Here is an 18503-nt window from a genome sequence, read left to right as displayed (position 1 = left end):
CTGAGATGCATGTGGGTGCCATTCAGAGTGAATGGCAGCCCGTGCGTCTTTTTAGAGCATATTCGGATATGGGTGGTTGTGTGTGCAGGGACAGATGCGATTCCTGCACCCGCAACCAGTCCGCATAGTGTGAACTGAGCCTTAGGCTCAAGTAAACTTTGTACAAATGTTTCTTATATCACATTTAAAATATAAGCCTACATAAAGGGTAAGTTTGACTTTTCAAGAAAATTGCTTATGCAAACAAGGGGCCCCAGTACGTTAAAAAAAAAAAAAAAAAGTGCAGCTGAAAAATGTTTATTAATGTAATTGCCATACTTGTAGGCCATTTGCAGCATTCCTGAAGCCTGGCCAAAAACTCCCATAGTCGGCATTTTCCATCTCCGGCAATTGGGCACTCACCCCCAGCATCACAGTGAGCGCTCTCCCTTGTTCCATGCTTAGTGCACTTTCTCTACCCTTATCACAGCAGTAGCAGATCTTGGTGTCAGGAGTTTCTCTACAGTAGTTCACAGGTGGCATGTGAGTATTTATGTGAGTTTAAAATGCTACGCAACTGAAATGACCAGGAAAACTGATCATTTCTGTGAAGTTGATGATGAAAACCATTATCCTGCACAGCCAGTTTTAATGAACTCATGCCTTGAATCAATTGTTTCATGATCCAAAATGACAGTAGATCCAAAATGGAGTAAATCTTGCCTTTTTTTTAATTCATATCCTATCCTGCAGAGCGGTGTGTCCAATGTCCTTGCCTCCAGGACTTCTACAAAGCTTCTCCCTTCCCCAGTATGTCCAGTCTGCTTCTACCCTGTCCATCATTAGACGATCCTTGAAAATTAATTTATTCAGGGGGAAGCCTACCCCACCTCCACCTAATAACTATACTTGAGTCACCTCCATCAGATCTCCAACAGCAGCTATGACCATTTGTACCACCTCCCCCTCTCTTTAGATTGTAAACTCCATGAACAGGGCTGTCCTATTCCTTCTGTATAGAACTGTATTGTAATTGTACTGACCCCCTTTATATTGTAAAGTGCTGCGTAAACTGTTGGCGCTATATAAAGCCTGTATTATAATAATAATAATGTTGACGTGCATGAAAAAGGTAATGTTCTTCTGCAAAACTAGGTATATTTCTTTATACCACCATTAGAAAAGTATATTCTACTTTTCTACCTACAGAGATTTAATGGAATGCTTTTTAACTTTTATAGGCTCTGTTAATATTTGAGCTATGGTTAGTCTGAGCCATTATTATAGGAAAAAGCTTCCTATGTATTTCTACATAAAATGTCACCTTCTCCAGTATCCCATTTGTTCAGTATGTGTTGTATAAGCACATGGTGCCAGGCGCCTACTCACCTGGCATATACACTGTAGGATGGCTGTGCAGACCCCAACCTGTCTTGTCCTCTTTTCTTGTCCTATGCGTTCATTCTCAGTCTTTTTCATGGGTGAATGCAGGGTGCTCTGTCATCCTAATGGATGCGTATTGCTGCAACAGAAGGCGAAGCACCATCAAACAATGCTGCCACTCGCTGGTTATTTAGGAGACATCACAGCTTTACAAATGTAGATCCTGCAGTCATTAGGATGTGCCCGGTTTCTGTAAATCACCTGACTGGGAGGAGACGGAGAATATCTTTTACATCATTCCTCATATTAATGACTGTCCATTCCACTGCACTTTACTTTTCAAACCTAATTTACTAATATCAGACATGACCAGGATATTAGGCTTAGCAGAGAAGACAAGAATACACTCTTAGTTTATTTGTGTGAACATATTGCTGCAAAGTTGTAATACAATACATTTTATTTGCTAAAAAAAAACTTGTTTTTAGAAAATTATGGGAACTGCCACTGCAGAATGTCTTCTTAAAGCACTAGTTGCCTGGCTGTCTCTAGCTTTAGCATCTTCTGAATCATTGAGCTCCTATACTGAATTATTGTAACATGCCAGAGCATCATGGTAGTGAAGCCATTGAAATCATATGACAGCCAGGACACTAACATTTCCATAAGGAGAAATGGCAGCTTCCAGATTTTCTTAGTACAGGATCACTATATGCAGTCCGAGCTCCTATATTGAATACTTGTTTCAGGCCAGGGCATCATGCTATTGAAGTCATTGAAATCATGACAGCCAGGATACCAACATTTCCAGAAGGAGAAATTACAGCCTCCGTATTTTCTTAGTACAGGATCACTATATGAAGTCCAAGCTCCTCTATTGAATACTTGTTTCAGGCCAGGGCATCATGGTATTGAAATCATATGACAGCCAGGACACTAACATTTCCAGAAGAAGAAATGGCAGCCTCCATATTTTCTTAGCACAGGATAACTATATGAAGTCTGAGCTCCTATATTGAGTACTTGTTTCAGGCCAGGGCGCCATGGTATTGAAGCCATTGAAATCATATGACAGCCAGGACACTAACATTTCAAGAAGGAGAAATGGCAGCCTGCATATTTTCTTAGTGTAGAATCACTATATGAAGTCCGAACTCGTATATTGAGTACTTGATCCAGGCCCAGGGCATCATGGTATTGATGTCATTGAAATTGTGACAGCCAGGACACTAATGTTTCCAGAAGGAGAAATGACAACCTCCATACTTTCGTAATACAGATTTCCTTTCATTCTTTCAGATCTGATACATTGCATGCTATAATTCTATCAGCACTTGATTCCTTGCTGTGCAGTGTTCCTCTGCAAACAATATAGAAGGTGGTGTTCAGACCATGGGGACATGGCCTGGTTTTCAATCGCAGTCAGGGCCATTCTTCAAATATGGATGCCAGCAGCCATAAGGAGTTTTGCTAAAGCAGCACCATATAAATGTCAGTAATCAGATTAGCACCACTAAAGTGGTAAGGATTAATCAATACATTTTATGCTGCACTAGAGTTTACCTTTGAAAGGTCATTCTACACAAAAACAATAGTTTAGATTTTGGCAGATGCTAAAGAGTTACACTACCTAAAAGTTTCATGTCTGGTATGGGGACTCCACTAGCTAGATCTCTGTGCTTGAGTTCCCAGTGGTCTCTGTTTAAAGGTACATTTTTTTTTCAAAGTACAGCACCAGAGTTGGTACTTACTATAAATGTGCCGGTAGCTGCTGTGTTCAGTGGAAATCTGAAGTAGTCTACCCTTGCAGCTGTGATCTTCCAGTGGTACAGGGGTTATTTGAGCAGATGCACTTGTAACAGGCACACATCAAGTACCGATTATGCCTGCCCTTTCCACCGCCTTGTTCCATACAAAGAAGCCATGCAATCAATTCCAACAACGAAAAACATTCTGTAAATTGGAGGATGTGGACTTTTCATTTATCCACCCATCCTCCATTCATACGGCGCTTTTCATTTTGAGAACCTATAGTATGGATGCTATGAACGGAGCATGGGGAAGGAAAAGGTGAGCTGAGTTGGCACTTGATGAGTTCCTGTTACAGGTGCAGCTGCTCATATTGTCCCTCGCCGTGCCAGAAGATCACCGCTGGCGGAGTTTCTTGGGGGCAGAGGATTTCAACTGAACATAGCAGCCACCAGCACACAGAACACGATAATTTACAATAAGTATGGCCCCTGAAGCTGTTTTACTAAACCTTAGCTTTCATGCCTGGGGTCTCCAGTTATATGACCTTTGCATAATGGGCCGATTAACCATTATTTCAGAAGGTGGACAATATTACATGTTTTACTGTAAAATAAGATCTGAGGCCGTCTGTAGTAGCTATCTGCAGGAATCTGGGTTTTAAAAATGTAGCCAGATCACTCAGGTTTTATCATAGGTGTCAAAGTGAGCTTGAGTTCTTGAACCACAGGAGTCACACACCTTTAAAATTTAAGGAAATGGAGCCAACTTCCTAATTTTGTCAAAAGCCTTCCACAGCCATTGTGAAATTCTAGATTATTTCAACCTGATGGAAAAGATATTCTTTTGTTACTTGTGGGCCCTCTTATTGCTATATAAGCTGCTACTTGTGGTGACTCAAACCCTCAGAATAAACTTGGCCCATTGAGAACAGGAATTATCGCAAAAGCTATCTGTAGAACACAGTTCCAAAAAGTTCTTCTCTTGACCTAAAACCTCTTCCATAACACTGATATTTCAGAAAATAATTTTAAGCTCCTCGGTTGATGGTACAAAGACACAGTGCAGTTAAGTAGATGGGTCTCTTGGACCGTTCCATTGTGCTAGAGATGTGGACTGGCCCTTGACACCTTTTCCCTTACCTGATGAAACTGTTCACTAAGAAAACCTTTTTAGCTGTAGATTGTTAATTTAATAACTTATTTCACAATATGCTCTTGTCTGTTCCCAAAAATATGAAATCTGTGATACCCCACCAACAAAATGCAGCTAAGAGTCTGATCCTAAAATATTGGAGGACCCGTAGACCACCATCTGCGGCCGAATGGATATTGTGAGTAGACAAAATACACCTGGAGGAAGTTCATATTCTAAAGAAAGTGGACTATGATACCTGTTATAAAATCTGGGCTCATCTTGCTTAGTAAATGATTCACCACCTTTAGATTTGCAGTACTGGACTTCCATGTACTACAAAATTAAAAGATAAGTTCGCCTTTCTGACCATGCTTCATATTTAGGGTGACACATGAAACATGGTCGCAGTCTGCAGACCCCCTATCCCAAACCAACCCCCCCCCCCCCCTTCACTCTACAAAATCTAGGGGTTTTTCCATCTGACAACTTGTGTCATTTTTTAAATTCGGTGCAGCATCACGGGAATCTGAATGGAAAAGCTTCCACTGCATTAGAGGGACTCGTTATTCTCAAAGGAGCACAAGTGTGGTGATGTCATCACACTTGTAGTCCATTGATACTTCTTCCAGCTCGTAACTGAAGGTCTGTACGAGGCTGGAGGAACAGTCTGCCGGAACCTATGTTGTGCACCTGCAACCCACTTATTGCAGTTGCAATGCTTTGCAGGCTCGAATGCAAAAAAAAAAAATGCACTTCTTTCTTTTTTTATTAATCAATACTGTATATGGAAGGTGCATTTATAATTTATTTGCAAAGATTTAAATTAGCCTTTAATATTTTTGCAACCGTTTTAGCAGGCATACCTAAGAAGTGGACAAGGCATGCTTTGTGTTGGAACAGTACCAGATGGGAAATTTATTGAAACAAGCAGCAGTCTGATAGTATACCTGTCTCATTGCTCCTGTATTTGTTGCCTTACTGTCTGGTCAGTATAGTAAGGACTGATGCGCACAAGTAGCCGCACTGCACGCACAGCTGCCGGTGTGCCTTGAGAGGACACACTGCCAAAATGTCCATCCTGGCACATTGTATCACGGCTGCAGGGGAGTGGAGGGAGCTCCAACAATGGATAGGCCATGAGAACCTATGGGTGACCTCACTGCTCCAGGGTTACGAGCCATTGTTGAGCGCTCTCCCCTGCAGCCACCACTGGCTGACACGGGGAATCACATAACTGAACTCGAGTGGGCTGAAAATAGGCAAGTATGTGCATCCTTTTTACACAGGTTAGCATAGGTGTCAGGAGTGGGGAGGGGACATTTTTATGGCTAGATAAAGCTAGAGTTCCACTTTAAAGGATAAGTTCACAGTTTTTAAGTTGGAACATGTAACATGCTCCCTCTCCTGCAGCTCTCCCCCGATTTCCCCCCCCTCCCTGTGACAACAGGCTGGGGATCTTCTCCCCGCACCCACGGTCACAATTTGAAAAAAGAACTTGGCCATGAGGGACTCTGCCCACACAGCCGCATCATTCATTCACTGAGTTCCACAAATGAATGCCTACAAGTACTGTCAGCCTTTGTGGCTGACGGTTTGTAGTTCTTCATGAACTGTGAGGGTGCTGGTGAGTGCTTCCGTAGTCCGTTGAGTTTCCTGGACTGAAGTAACTGCTTGCCGATATCGGGCAGACAACTACACTGATGGTCTGCAGGAGCCTGACAGAAAAAATTAGTAAATGCATATTTTTTTACCTGAGGAAAAAAGAGCATTTTTTTGTTCTAAGAGGTGATCATATCTTTCAAGTTCTATTCACAAAGTAGAGTTGAGATGGAATGGCTTCCGCCATAGCCTGCTACCCTGAAAAAAGTACTGCATGCAGTACTTTTTTTTTTTTTTTTTTATAAAGTGTTACTAAACCCACAACCGTAAAATCAGTCTGTATATGCAGTAAAGCATGCTTGTTTATACTCACTATGGAACCTAAGGGTTTAATCCTCTGCATTGTGTAAAAAAGGCTGTTTGATCTAGACTTCTTTGGTCCTCCCTTTCTTCCAGTGCCCCCCTCTTATCTCCCAATGAGACATATCGTGTTGAGACACTCTGCACATGCTCAGTTTGGTGTGTATTGCTAGAGAGGCTTTTTTTTCTTTTCTTGGGAGAGTGCATGTGATCAGCACAGGGCCAATCAGCACTGTCCAGACAGAGGTTAGGGTTTCTGCATTCTCCTAGAGCAGAATGCAAACTCCTCCTACAAGCTTTAACATGTGCTCGGCTGGACACTGGTAGAAGTCACAAGACTGCTCTAACTGCTGATAAGAAAAGGTATTTTGCAGTTTATATTTACTAAAATAATTGCATCTCCATGTTGTGTGTACTATGGGAGACCAGATATAGTGAATGCAGGGTCCTGGGTTTAGTAACACTTTAAAGTGTCCACCACCGTAACACAGTGGTGTGAACTGACACCATATAGAGAAAGGCAAATGCCTTGTCTTTGCTTTGGAACTGTGCTGGGCAATGTTGCCTAGCATATCCCAACGCAAACAGTGTGAATGGACCCTTATTCTTTTCTAGAGTGCTTACTCTGGTGTTATTTTGGGTTTTTTTTCACTTACAGCAATAGTTGTTGATAGATGTCAGTAGTATTTTATTTCAGGTACTTATATAGCACCGTCAATTTACACAGCGCTTTACATATATATTGTACATTCACATCAGTCCCTAACCCTCAAGGGGCGTACAATCTAAGGTCCCTAACTCACATTCATACATACACATACTAGGGCCAATTTAGACAGGAGCCAATTAACATTCCAGCATGTCCTTGGAGTGTAGGAGGAAACCTGAGTACCTGGAGGAAACCCACGCAGCCACAGGGAGAACATGCAAACTCCAGGCAGGTGGTGCCATGGTTGGGATTCGAACCAACGAATACCAACCTAGTACTGCCAGGCGGAAGTGCTAACCACTTAGCCACTGTGCTGCCCATAAAAGCTGATCTTGGTGCGTTTCACCATTTACAGTGGAGGTAGCCATTTGGTGAGTTTCTAAGTTTACGCTGAAGCAGAGACATCATTGTGGGACAAGACAATCTGTGGTTCAGGCCTGAGTCTATCTAGTTCTTAGTGTATTGGTAATCTCAAACTAGTTAGCGGTTAAAACTGCTGCCACCTGCTCTTGCCTCATCTGATCATTCCAATGCAAGGGTGATCTTCCTGAGCTACTGGCTGAGAGGTTTGAAGCTGCTGTTTGCACAGTAAGAGAATATCACATGGGAGAATTAGGAAGGAATTTTCCTCGGGGACGTTCAATTGATTTGAGCTTTGGTATTTCATCTTGTGAGATGCAGCAGCTGGCTGTTAGGGGAATTCTTGGCTGGGAGGATGAGGTTAGATCAGGTTGAGCTTGCTGTAACTGTACGATGCCTGTGCCACATGCATAGAAATGAAGGCAGCTTGGAGCACATATTCATCTCGGTGACAGCAAATGTTCTCTCGGTCCAACAGGCTAATGATTAACTGTGAAGTTTCTGCATTCTGATTTACATACTGCTCCATGATGAAATCTGTCACTTGTTATGACATTTCAAAGAAGTAATAAATCATAGCTTTTTTATCAAACATAAGTATCTCCTGTTAGGCTTCGTTGGGCATAGAGTACACCCATGCAGGGCCGTGTTGACCCGCACAAGGATGTAGAGGTGTGTATCCCCATGCAGGCAGTCCTCATGATGTCATCTGGAACACAGCGGCCACACGGACACAACCGCTGTGTCCCATTTGGGGACATGGACCTGCACCCATGCAGATGGCACATTGGGACACAGAGACTGTTTCTGTGAAGCCACTATATCCCATGAAGCTGCTGTGGCCCAACTGACATCAGTGGGACTGCCAGGGATGCATGGAACATCTGTGCATTCCTGTGTAGGTAAAGAAGTCCCTGCATGGGCTAATGGTATGGCCTGAGGGCTCATTCATACATGCAGCAGCTCTTATCGCCTGTTTGAAAAATGATCTGCGGTGGATTGCTTTTCAGAGGCATTTGACAAACAGTTAGGAGGTCCTTTTGTATGTGTTGTGTTTGCTGTTGGTACCATCTAGGCCAGGGGTTTCCAAACTTTCTAAACAAAGGGACAGTTTACTGTCCTTCAGACTTCAGGGGGGCCAGTCTATGGCCGTTGGGAGTTGAAATTGTCCTGGTGTCAGAGGAAGTAAACAATGCATCTTTGGTATTAGAGGGAGGAATAGTGCCCCATTGCTGGTGTCAGTGTGAGGAATAGTGCCCTATCATTGGTGTCAGCTTGAGTGCCTTATCATTGGTGTCAGTGGGAGGAATAGTGCCCTATCGTTGGTGTCAGCTTGAGTGCCTCATCATTGGTGTCAGTGGGAGGTATAGTGGGAGGTATTGTTGGTGTCAGTGGGAGAAATAGGGCCCCATTGTAGGTGTCAATGGGCCCCATTGCTGATGTCAGTAGCTGGATATATGCACCCATTGTTGGTGTCAGTGGGAGGAAAAGTGCCTCAAGGGCCAGATAAAGACAGCAAAGGGCCGTAGTGTGGAGACCACTGATCTAGGCAGATAAGCCCTAGCCACCCTTGTAAGCGTGCCCTGATGGATTTGAAAGCCATGTTATGTGGATACCCATATCATCCGATCGATTTTCGGTAGATCAGTGGATTCATGCCACTCTGTAATTGTTTGAATGGGAAAAGTGCTACTATAATGTACTTTTAAGTATAATTAAAGTTTGAACAAAACACACTTGGGGATGGAGTACTGACACTATCTGACAGCGGAGTTTACTCAGGCTGCAGTGCGGATCAGGGAGTACAGCTCAATGGGGTGGTGGGTTAGATGCTCTCACCTTGCCTTGAATAGGCAGTGACTCGTGTAAATAATCTTTATCAGTGTAGTCAACCAAAGTTTTAAAATCATTGTTTCTGTGTATACTTTGAAAATAAATGCATACATTTGCTCAATACATATTCAGCCTTTACTTCCAGCACCAGAAAGTGTTCATTTAAATGTGAACAATATTGCATTCACTAAAGCCGGCCATAAACAGATCAAAATTTGGTCGGTTCTTCAGGGACTGGCTGAATTTTGCTCCATCTATGGGCAGGGTGAGCATACAGAAGTCAAGTCTACTTTTTTGCCCCTTGATCAGCACTGTCCGCTATAGCTGGCAGTGCTGATCAGTGTATTTTTGATGGCAGGGAAATCTCCCCTCTGTCAGAATACTATAACATAGCAGAGAGGATTACCCATGCACCTTAAATGTATGGATGGGGGAATAGAGACAGGTTTTTTTCATTCAACTTGCTAGTTGAATGAAAAAACTGATTCATCTTTGGGCTGCCTAATGATGTGAAACACCAAAAACCCCTTACTAGCCAGAGATCCTTTGATCTAGGGTGCCTAGGATCTAGGCTTTTAAAAAATATCATTTAAATTCTAAGCCTCGGTTCACATACAGGAAATGCAGCAAATCCAGTGTGTTTCCCGCACTGCATCCAAATGGCACTGTGTTCATGCAATCTGCTGCGGGTGTCAATGTTAAGTTAATGACCCTCCAAAACATGTCGCAAAACACTGTGATTGCCAGAATCGGATTGTGAACACCCATGCAATCCAATTCCAGTGCGGCAAAAAAAAAAGCAGCCTGCACCTTTTTCGTGTGGATGTGGTGCGATTTGAGCCATACAAAATGAATGGGCTCAAATCACACTGCAAAGAATGCAATGCGATTCCTATCCGAATCACATGTAGTTTCCCACACTGCATATGTTTGAACCCAAGGTTTTGGTCAAATACACCAATTATATTCATTTGATAAGTGAAAAAATACTTGGTAATCCTGGAAGATCATCAGGGGAATTCAAAACAGCCCTAACAACAGTGTTCTGGTAGTAGCTCTCCTATGAACTACCTTCGCCTAATTCAGGCAAGCATTTTCGGCAGTGTCCGTAACATCACCATCACGTGCGAACAGTTCAGGTCATTCGAACTACCACCACTTTAAGAATCTATATCTGTGGCAACGAAAAATTCTCAATTTCCCATCAGGCTTTGCACACCCCTATATAAAACACGTTGGCCATGCGCTTGTCAGAATGACAGGTACAGAGGCCAGGACGGGTGAGAGGTCACCGAGGTTGGGATTGTAGAGCGTGGACATTCGTTCCCCAGTGCAAACATGGACGAATTGTATGCAAGCACCGACACTTTTGGTGCTACCCCCTGACAGAATTTTAAAGGCTGTCTACGTTATAATTCCTGCCCAATTCACCTTGTGTGTGAAAATTGAATAAAATTGCTCTGGCAATTGGGAGACGATAGGCAGTCGTGCTGTGTCTTAACTGCTTACACTATTGAGATCTATGACAGACTGAGGAGGATGAGTGGCTGCTAATTGTTTTATCCTTCTACATGGTTAATAATGGAAGAGGGGAACCAGCTCTTTTACTGAGCTGATAATTTTATTTGAAGGTTGCTGGTGTTACATGTGAGAGCTCAAATTAGTTTTTCTTTATAAATTTTGAAATGGTAATAAATGTGTTCTTTTGTTCTTTTTCAGATTTTCACCTGAATAGACTTCAACGTGCTTCCATCAATGCAGGCATCGCTCTTTCTGGATATACATTCTCTAAGCACCTGACCTTTACCGGACATTTGCTCCAAGGACTTGTATATTTATTGGATTTCCATCGCTGTATAAAACCACTGGCCACTGGACTGTGTGCAGCGAGACTGTCACCATTTTGACCCCACACTAGCTTTTGGACTTTTAGCAATGAGTGAATTTTGGTTGTGTTTCAACTGCTGCATTGCAGAACAGCCGCAGCCCGTAAGTAGTATCCAAATGTTAATTTATCACCTGTTATGTTTCATGCTGAAATGCATTAACTGGTTTACACAGCATCCTTTTTACTTTAAATTAGGTTTTGTAAGCAAATGTGTTAATACTGCCACTCAATCGTGAAATCCATACTGATGACATACAGCTGTTGGCAAGGGGGGACCCGAAGCCAATTGGTGGGAAGTGGAACAGCCCTGTACAGAGTAATAAGTCTTAGTCGGTGCGGTTAATCTTGTTATCCGATGACTTGTGAAAAACACTGGTGTTTGGTAATAGATTCTCTTATGTAAAGGTATATCCTCTTATCTTTGGCAGCAATGGTAGAGAGTGTGGTCTCTTCTAGGAAAATTCGAGTAGGGAGGAAACACCTCTGCACAGGGTCAGCGACATATTGCATTTTCTCATGTTACAATTGCTGGCTTACGTTCTGTTTTGCAAAGTAGAGCAATATCCTATGCGTATGTTTTGTATCTTGTCAGTGACATGCCTGACCAGCAGAATCCTGAAGCCAATTGACTCACCTCTGACTGAGGTGACTGCCGTAACTTCCAGCAGCTGTGGGACGACTACAGTCCACTAATCTCTGTGCTGTGCACTCATGAATGGAGACATCTTTACTATAAAAAAAAGGCTTATTTATTTATTTCAGGTACTTATATAGCACTGTCAATTTATGCAGCACTTTTACATATATATATATATATATATATATATATATATATATATATATTGTACATTCATATCAGTCCCTAACCCTCAAGGGGCGTACAATCTAAGGTCCCTAATGTACATTCATACATACACATGCTAGGGCCAATTTAGATAGGAGCCAATTAACCTACCAGCATGTCTTTGGAGTGTGGGAGGAAACCGGAGGAAATCCACGCAGACACAGGGAGAACATGCAAACTCCAGGCAGGTGGTGGGATTCGAACCAATGACCCTAGTAGTCCCAGGCAGAAGTTTTAACCATTTAGCCACTGTGCTGCCGAAAATTAACTGTCAGAAAGCTGTGCATTCAATCTCGGTTTAAGATTGGTCCCATCTTTATTTTTATAATTTATTTTTTATTGATTTTCAAAATGCTTACAACAAACAAAGTTGCATAAATCATGAAATAAAGAACAAAGAAAGAAGCTCATCGATAAGAGGTATATAGCTACATACAATGTCAGTACATAACAGTGAATTAGCCATCATTTTCAGATAATTGAATAGGTAAATCAGAAATGAAAAGATCCCACAGTTCCCAAACTGCCTCAAAGGTGAGGACAGCGTTAGCATGTAAAGCAGTGAGGTACTCCATTCCCCTAATCTCTATAATGACCTTCACCAATCCTGATCATGTAGAAAGCCAGTGCATGGAAACATGGGAGGATAGTTTCCTGGCAAAGTTGGAGAGGCCTGAAAAAGGTAGGCCCAATGAAAAGTGAATGGGCTCAAATGCGACAGGAGCCTGTATGAGTAGCTGCAAAAGGTTAAGGACCTCTCTCCAAAAAGTTGCAATGTGCTGTCTAGTCCAGAAGATGTGGAAGAGAGTGCCAGTTTCCTCGCCACATCACCAGCAGGCAGGAGAAACATTGCGAGCATGGAGAACCTCAGGAGTCTTATACCAAAACATCAGTATTTTTGAAGTGTTTTCTTTATATACTACACATATAGAAGATCTGGAGGCAGCCTCCCAAATCCTACTCCACTGATCCAAGGCAATATCATGTTGAAGGATTCGGGGCCATTTGCACAAATAAAGGTGCGTATCAATAGTAAGCGGGCAAGCGTCTTGAAGCAGTTTATAAGTAGAGGAAATTATGGCCCGTTGGTATGGACACTGAATGCAGTTGCGTTCAAAGGGAGTAGGCTTCTCAAGGGTTACAAAGGAGGCTTTAGAGGGAAAAAAAGTGACGTATCTGTAGATAAACATGGTATTGGTGAGGAGACATACGAGTGGCTTTTTGGTCCCATGTTTATTTTTTAGTGGCTATTGGTACTTTCAATCATCCACTAGCTTAGTTGGAGATATAGGAAACCAACAGTTGATTCAAACTGAGAGAATCTACTCATAACTGAAATATCTCTTTTAAAGGTGAAATTTCCCTTTCAAGTGACCCTGGCACCAATCTAAAGACACAAAGCTAAATTAAAGTACTATTGAATCCTCAGTGTTTAAACTGATGTTAAAAGCAAAAGCTAATAAAAAAAATATACTTCCCTACTCTGTGCAACAATAGTTGAAATGTCTTTGGTGCTCCCTCGCCGGTGTTGTCTGCTCTTCCTTCCTCCAGGTGCCCCTTTAGCAGGCACAGAGCTAAGAAGCACCTGTGTGGGCGTGCTTCTGAGCCAGGCTGTGTGCGTCCATAGACAAACACATCTCTGGTGAGCCACATTCCTGCTCCTTCCTCACGGCTGACTGACTGACAGCAGCAGGAGCCATTGGACATGCTACCCCCAGTGTCTCCTGTGAGACGAGGAGGTAGGTAAGTGTTTAAGGATTGGGGTGGGGGAGAACAAGTAGTGGTGAGTTATTTTACCTTATTGCTGTGAATGCATTAAGGTAAAACAACACTTAGACTTTAGAACCACTTTAATTTAACACACTGAGCACAATAAAATAAACATTCACCAGTAAACTGTTGAAATTCTTACCCTGGCTCTTGCAGTTTATATCTTTCAATGTTACTGGCTCCTGCTCTTTTAGTGCTGCCTTCCTGAATTTCTGGTCTTCACAGGAGAGAGTTAACAGTGGACAATGCAGTCTTAAGTCAGCTTGTTCGCTTGGAGAAGGAAGGGAGGAGCAGGGGAGTGCCTTGCCATGCCAGACCAGGGAGCTGTGTATTTCTATTGATGTGTGCAGTGTAGGGAGACATAAGTCTAATCCCTGCATGCAAGGATAGCATAAGATGCTGCAAGAGAAAGAAATCATCCTGAAACAAGAAATATGGGGCAGTGGTCATTGCACCAACTTAAACACGAACACAGGGAAGGATTAAAAGATAAAGAGGCTGCATACTAATGAAATCTGCTGTTGAAAGTGCTTAAAACTGAGGGTTTAATATCACTTTAACCCATATTCCCTTTACACTATAATGCGGTACATTTCAACATGCTTGTTTTTGTGCATTGAGACAGGTTGCATTATGCAATGTGTATGGCTGTCAACACACACACACACAAAAAAAAAAAGCTAAGCCTGCCCTTTTTAAACAGTGCACTGCATCACATTTAAGTATTTATCTATGCATTAAGAGCTGTGTTTATGTGCAATGGGATGCAAAGAATGATAAACTGTAACCCATCACAATACACCTGTATAGTGTGCTGCCAAGTGTCACCACAATGTACGTTATGATTTATTTTATAACATGCATTGTGGTGTGGATAAGCCCCAAAGTACACAAGGGGAGGTGTTTTTTTTTCTTTTTTATATTTTTTGTTCAACCCACGGGCTGAATGTCGGATGGTGTCTGTTGAACTGGCCTATATTTAGCCCATGTGTACCAGCTTTAAGAACAAGCAACAAAATGTGTCTGCACATGCCCTTTAGGACTCATGTACACGGGGCGTTTGGAAAACTCTTCTGAATGATGGAAACTGACTGCTGGAAAATGTAGGTTAAAAAACGTTAGTTTAGCCGCGTTTATGTGCGTTTGTGTTTAGAAGCATTTTTAAAAGATAACCTCAGGATACCTTCCTAAATGCCCAGAATGCACTAAAAAACAGTAAAAAAATAACAATTTCAGAAATTTTGAGAGAAATAGAGAGAGCAGAAGCAGAGAGAGCAGTATGTGTTGAGTTTAGCCGTCTTTTCTGCTTGTAATCACTATGGATCCCATCATGCGCATAATGCAGCGCGTTCTACCATTTTTTCCTTCACGTGAAACCTGGACCTGACTGCGCTGGTGTACTGGGTCCATTTGAGTACCTGGAAAACGCTTTGCATACATTTCTGATGATGAAAAAAGGCTCTGGACAGCATCTGGACATGGAACAGTTAAAAAACGCTTCTAAACGCAAACACTTATAAACATGGTTAACTCCGGTAAAATCTACTCCTGAATGCAAGTTTGGTGTGTTCAAAAAAAGACTGTAAACGCAACTGCTTGTAAAAGACGATGTGTACATGGACAAACAGGAAACCATTAGGGAGAGTTCAGGGGCTGCTGAAAAAAACGCAAAAAAGCTCCTGAACGTCAGTTTAGCCGCTGCAGTGTACATGAGCCCTTAACCCCTCATGCACACGGGACGTTTTAATAACGTTGGTAACGTTAGCTGTGTAAAGTCACGTTACAACCATGGGTTTTTCATATTTTTTTTGCATTAGCATTTAGCAGTGTTTTGCTGCGTTTGTCTGCGTTTGTGGTTTTTTTACGTTTTTTTTTTTTCCTCCTAGTAGACACATTATTTCTTTCCTTGCCAGATCAAAAAGATTACCTTATCCCATGGGTGTCAAACTGGCGGCCCTCCAGCTGTTGCCAAACTACAAGTCCCATGAGGCATTGCAAGATTTACAGTTACAAGCATGACTCCCAAAGGCAGAGGAAGACAGAAGAAAAGAGACAGGAGGCACTCGTCTGAGTGTAGTAATAACACTGTATTTAATAGTAAAGGATTCAAAACACTCACAAAGGAAGTTATAAAACAAGCTCATCTGTGTATATGAGAGATGACGTTCCTCAAAATGTCCTGCAGGCACCACCGGTGGTTGGTGCAATAGCAGCTGGGCTGATGGAGATGGTAAGAGACACTGTAGTGGTCAATCCTACAGAGGGTGCTGTTGTAGAGCCGATCTAGCGGAGTTTGTACAGGAAGGAGCCTAGTAACCAGCCTCGAACACACTGGCAGGATGTGACATCACAGGAAGAGGGTCAGTGGGAAAGTCAGGCTATGTGCTCGGAGCCTCTAGCTCCTTTTATTGGCCTGGTGCACCTTCAGGAAGTAGCAGCTTAAATAGAGGACACTGTCAGGCGTGGCACAACAGTGCTCAGCGGAGATTTAAAGACACCGTAACATGGAAAAAACGCATATGAATGTGGACCATGATCTCAAAGCACAAAGCTATCAAAAATATATAATGATAATAAAAAGAGAGCACTGAGCCATAAAACAGAAAATTATGAAGGATATATATGTATAACAGAAAAAAACAGGGTAAGAAATCCACTGGCATAGAGGTTCCAATGAGAGCAACAGCGGCTGGATAGAATACACAATTTATTACAGAGTCAAATACAAATATTATTGATAAACAATAGATTGATAGACTGATGTTAATTGACATACTCTCACCACATCCTTAGATGTTGCTGTGTAGAGATGGAGATCTCAATAGAAACTTTATGGCTGTCAGTCGTTATCTGCCTCCACTGTATGAGAGGGTTTGTTCTATTGACCAGCATCCAAGATTGCCCCATCAGCATACTGCACAAGTGTATTCTGGTCCCTGACATGCAGAGCAAACAGCTGTCAGACATAACCAAATTTTGTATAATTTTTGTATTTGACTCTGTAATAAATTTTGTATTCTATCCAGCCGTGGTTGCTCTCATTGGAACCTCTATGCCAGTGGATCACTTTCCCTGTTTTTTTCAGTTTTTTTTGCCAATATATAATTGGTTCCGAGGACACCACTTTTTGTATCACATTGAGTGAGTTGGCCATCACCATTTGTAGGTAATTTTTGAGTACCCCATTATAGGGACTCTATCCTCTATATTAATATTATTTTTCCTTGCTAGCCATCCCAGTTTTTTATCTAATTTTGTTATATATATGTATAACGGTGTACACATACTGTTATGAACAATGATAATAAAAATGGTAATGAATGAGAAATTGCACAAACGGTAGTGTCGATAACATGGAGAAAAGGTGTAACAAAAAGAAACAGGATAATGAATGCGGGGGCACTGAAAAGAGAGGGGGGGGGGGTGAAAAAGTCATATGACTATGTACGCATGTCAGTATATGCACATCTATGTATGGAAGATGCGTTGCTAGGATAGACATTAGGGTATTATCGGAGGAATGGACAGGTGATCATAATATAGTGTGTATCTCGATCTGCTCATTAAGCCCTCCTGGGGCTAGGGTGTGTAAGGTGTAGATCCAGTATCTTTCGCGGTGGCAAAGGCACTTAAAATGCTCTGCCATTGAGGGTAATGGGGGAATGTGTTCCAGGACCCACACGAAGAACCCCGTGGTGGATTTGTCATGATCTGTATAGTGTCTAGGGACACTATGCTTATCAGAACCTGCTTCAATGAGGTGTCTATGCTCGCCAAAGCGTTTACGTAGCGTTCTGATGGTCCTCACGTAAAATAACCCACACGGGCATGTTAAACAGTAAATGACACATTCCTGCCTTAACCCCAAGACTAGCTTATTTTATCATTTAGGAGGTTTTTCCAAATACGTTTTGCCAGTTTTATAATGACCCGCCAAACTGAAAGTTCCCGTAAAACCTGTTCCTTGTTAAAAAGAAAATTAATAGTTACCTCCCCTATCACCTACACTGCGCAACATTGCTCCTCTGGAACCGACTCTGACCTGTAGTGACTGTAGAGGTTGGCAGGTAGAATCAGGAGGAATTCAGGAGACCGACATTAACCAACAAGTCAGTTTCTGAAGAAGACTTCAGCCAAGAGTTTCTCTTCAACAGAGCAGCATTCAACATCAAGGATGTCAGGAAAGGTAAGTATTCTTTTACTTTTTTACAGGTACATGTTTTGCGGGCAGTTATAGTTCGGTGTTTAAAAAAAAAAAAAATCTGAAGACTACCGGTATATGTAAAAAAATATATATTTTTAAAAATATATATTTTTAAAGATATATATTTTTTACATATAGTCTTCAGATTGTCTTAACATATAAAAAAGTCATTTTAACATATATTTTTACATACATTTGTAGGTGCATTCCAAAAATGGAGATGTGTATTTTTAAAGACATACGGTATATTTGAAATGTATTTTTAAAAATATTTTTCATATATCTTGTAATAACAACGCATTTCAACATGCAGTGTGTGTATGTATATATATATATATATATATATATATAATATTTTGAAATATATTGAATATGGCCAAGATTGTAGCATTTCAAATGTATGTCAATATATTTGAGAAGAATATTTTTAAAACATATTTCAAATATAATTTTTTTCCATATGGGAACCCATAATGACCTCTCTTAGTTGCTGAAAACTGTATGCTGCTTGGTAGCCGTGGCTTGTGTACACCTTGGATGCCATGGCACTCTTTTCTGCACACCCTTTTGCATGGTAGCCAAGCATGCTACTTGGTTGCGTGGCTTTTGTACACCCTTTCCCTCTGCGCTGGTTTGTTCTGTGTGCATTTTTCGGAATGTAGAGTGGATGGTGTAGCTGTGTCTTTCT

The 18503-nt window shown here is 41.7% G+C and overlaps 1 protein-coding gene across 2 annotated transcripts in view; it reads left to right on the top strand.

The window, feature by feature from the left end:
* The window catches only part of CDC42SE2 (CDC42 small effector 2), a 190112-nt gene that overhangs the window by 152768 nt on the left and 18841 nt on the right, over window positions 1–18503 (top strand). The window contains exon 3 of one of the 2 annotated variants that reach the window (XM_089677155.1): window positions 10829–11098. In XM_089677155.1, the coding sequence (XP_089533281.1) occupies window positions 11045–11098 (54 nt within the window). In that variant the 5' untranslated portion in view covers window positions 10829–11044. Of the gene's footprint in view, window positions 1–10828; window positions 11099–15593; window positions 15842–18503 lie in introns of those variants that run through there. The other variant, XM_089677154.1, reaches the window with a different exon arrangement.

The sequence above is a fragment of the Staurois parvus genome, unplaced genomic scaffold, assembly GCF_062004578.1.
Source record: "Staurois parvus isolate SC_StPar_1 unplaced genomic scaffold, SC_StPar_1.0 ptg000178l, whole genome shotgun sequence".
In the NCBI taxonomy this organism is placed as follows: domain Eukaryota; kingdom Metazoa; phylum Chordata; class Amphibia; order Anura; family Ranidae; genus Staurois; species Staurois parvus.
Note: the sequence above shows the minus strand (reverse complement) of the source record. Positions and strands in the feature narration are given on the sequence as shown.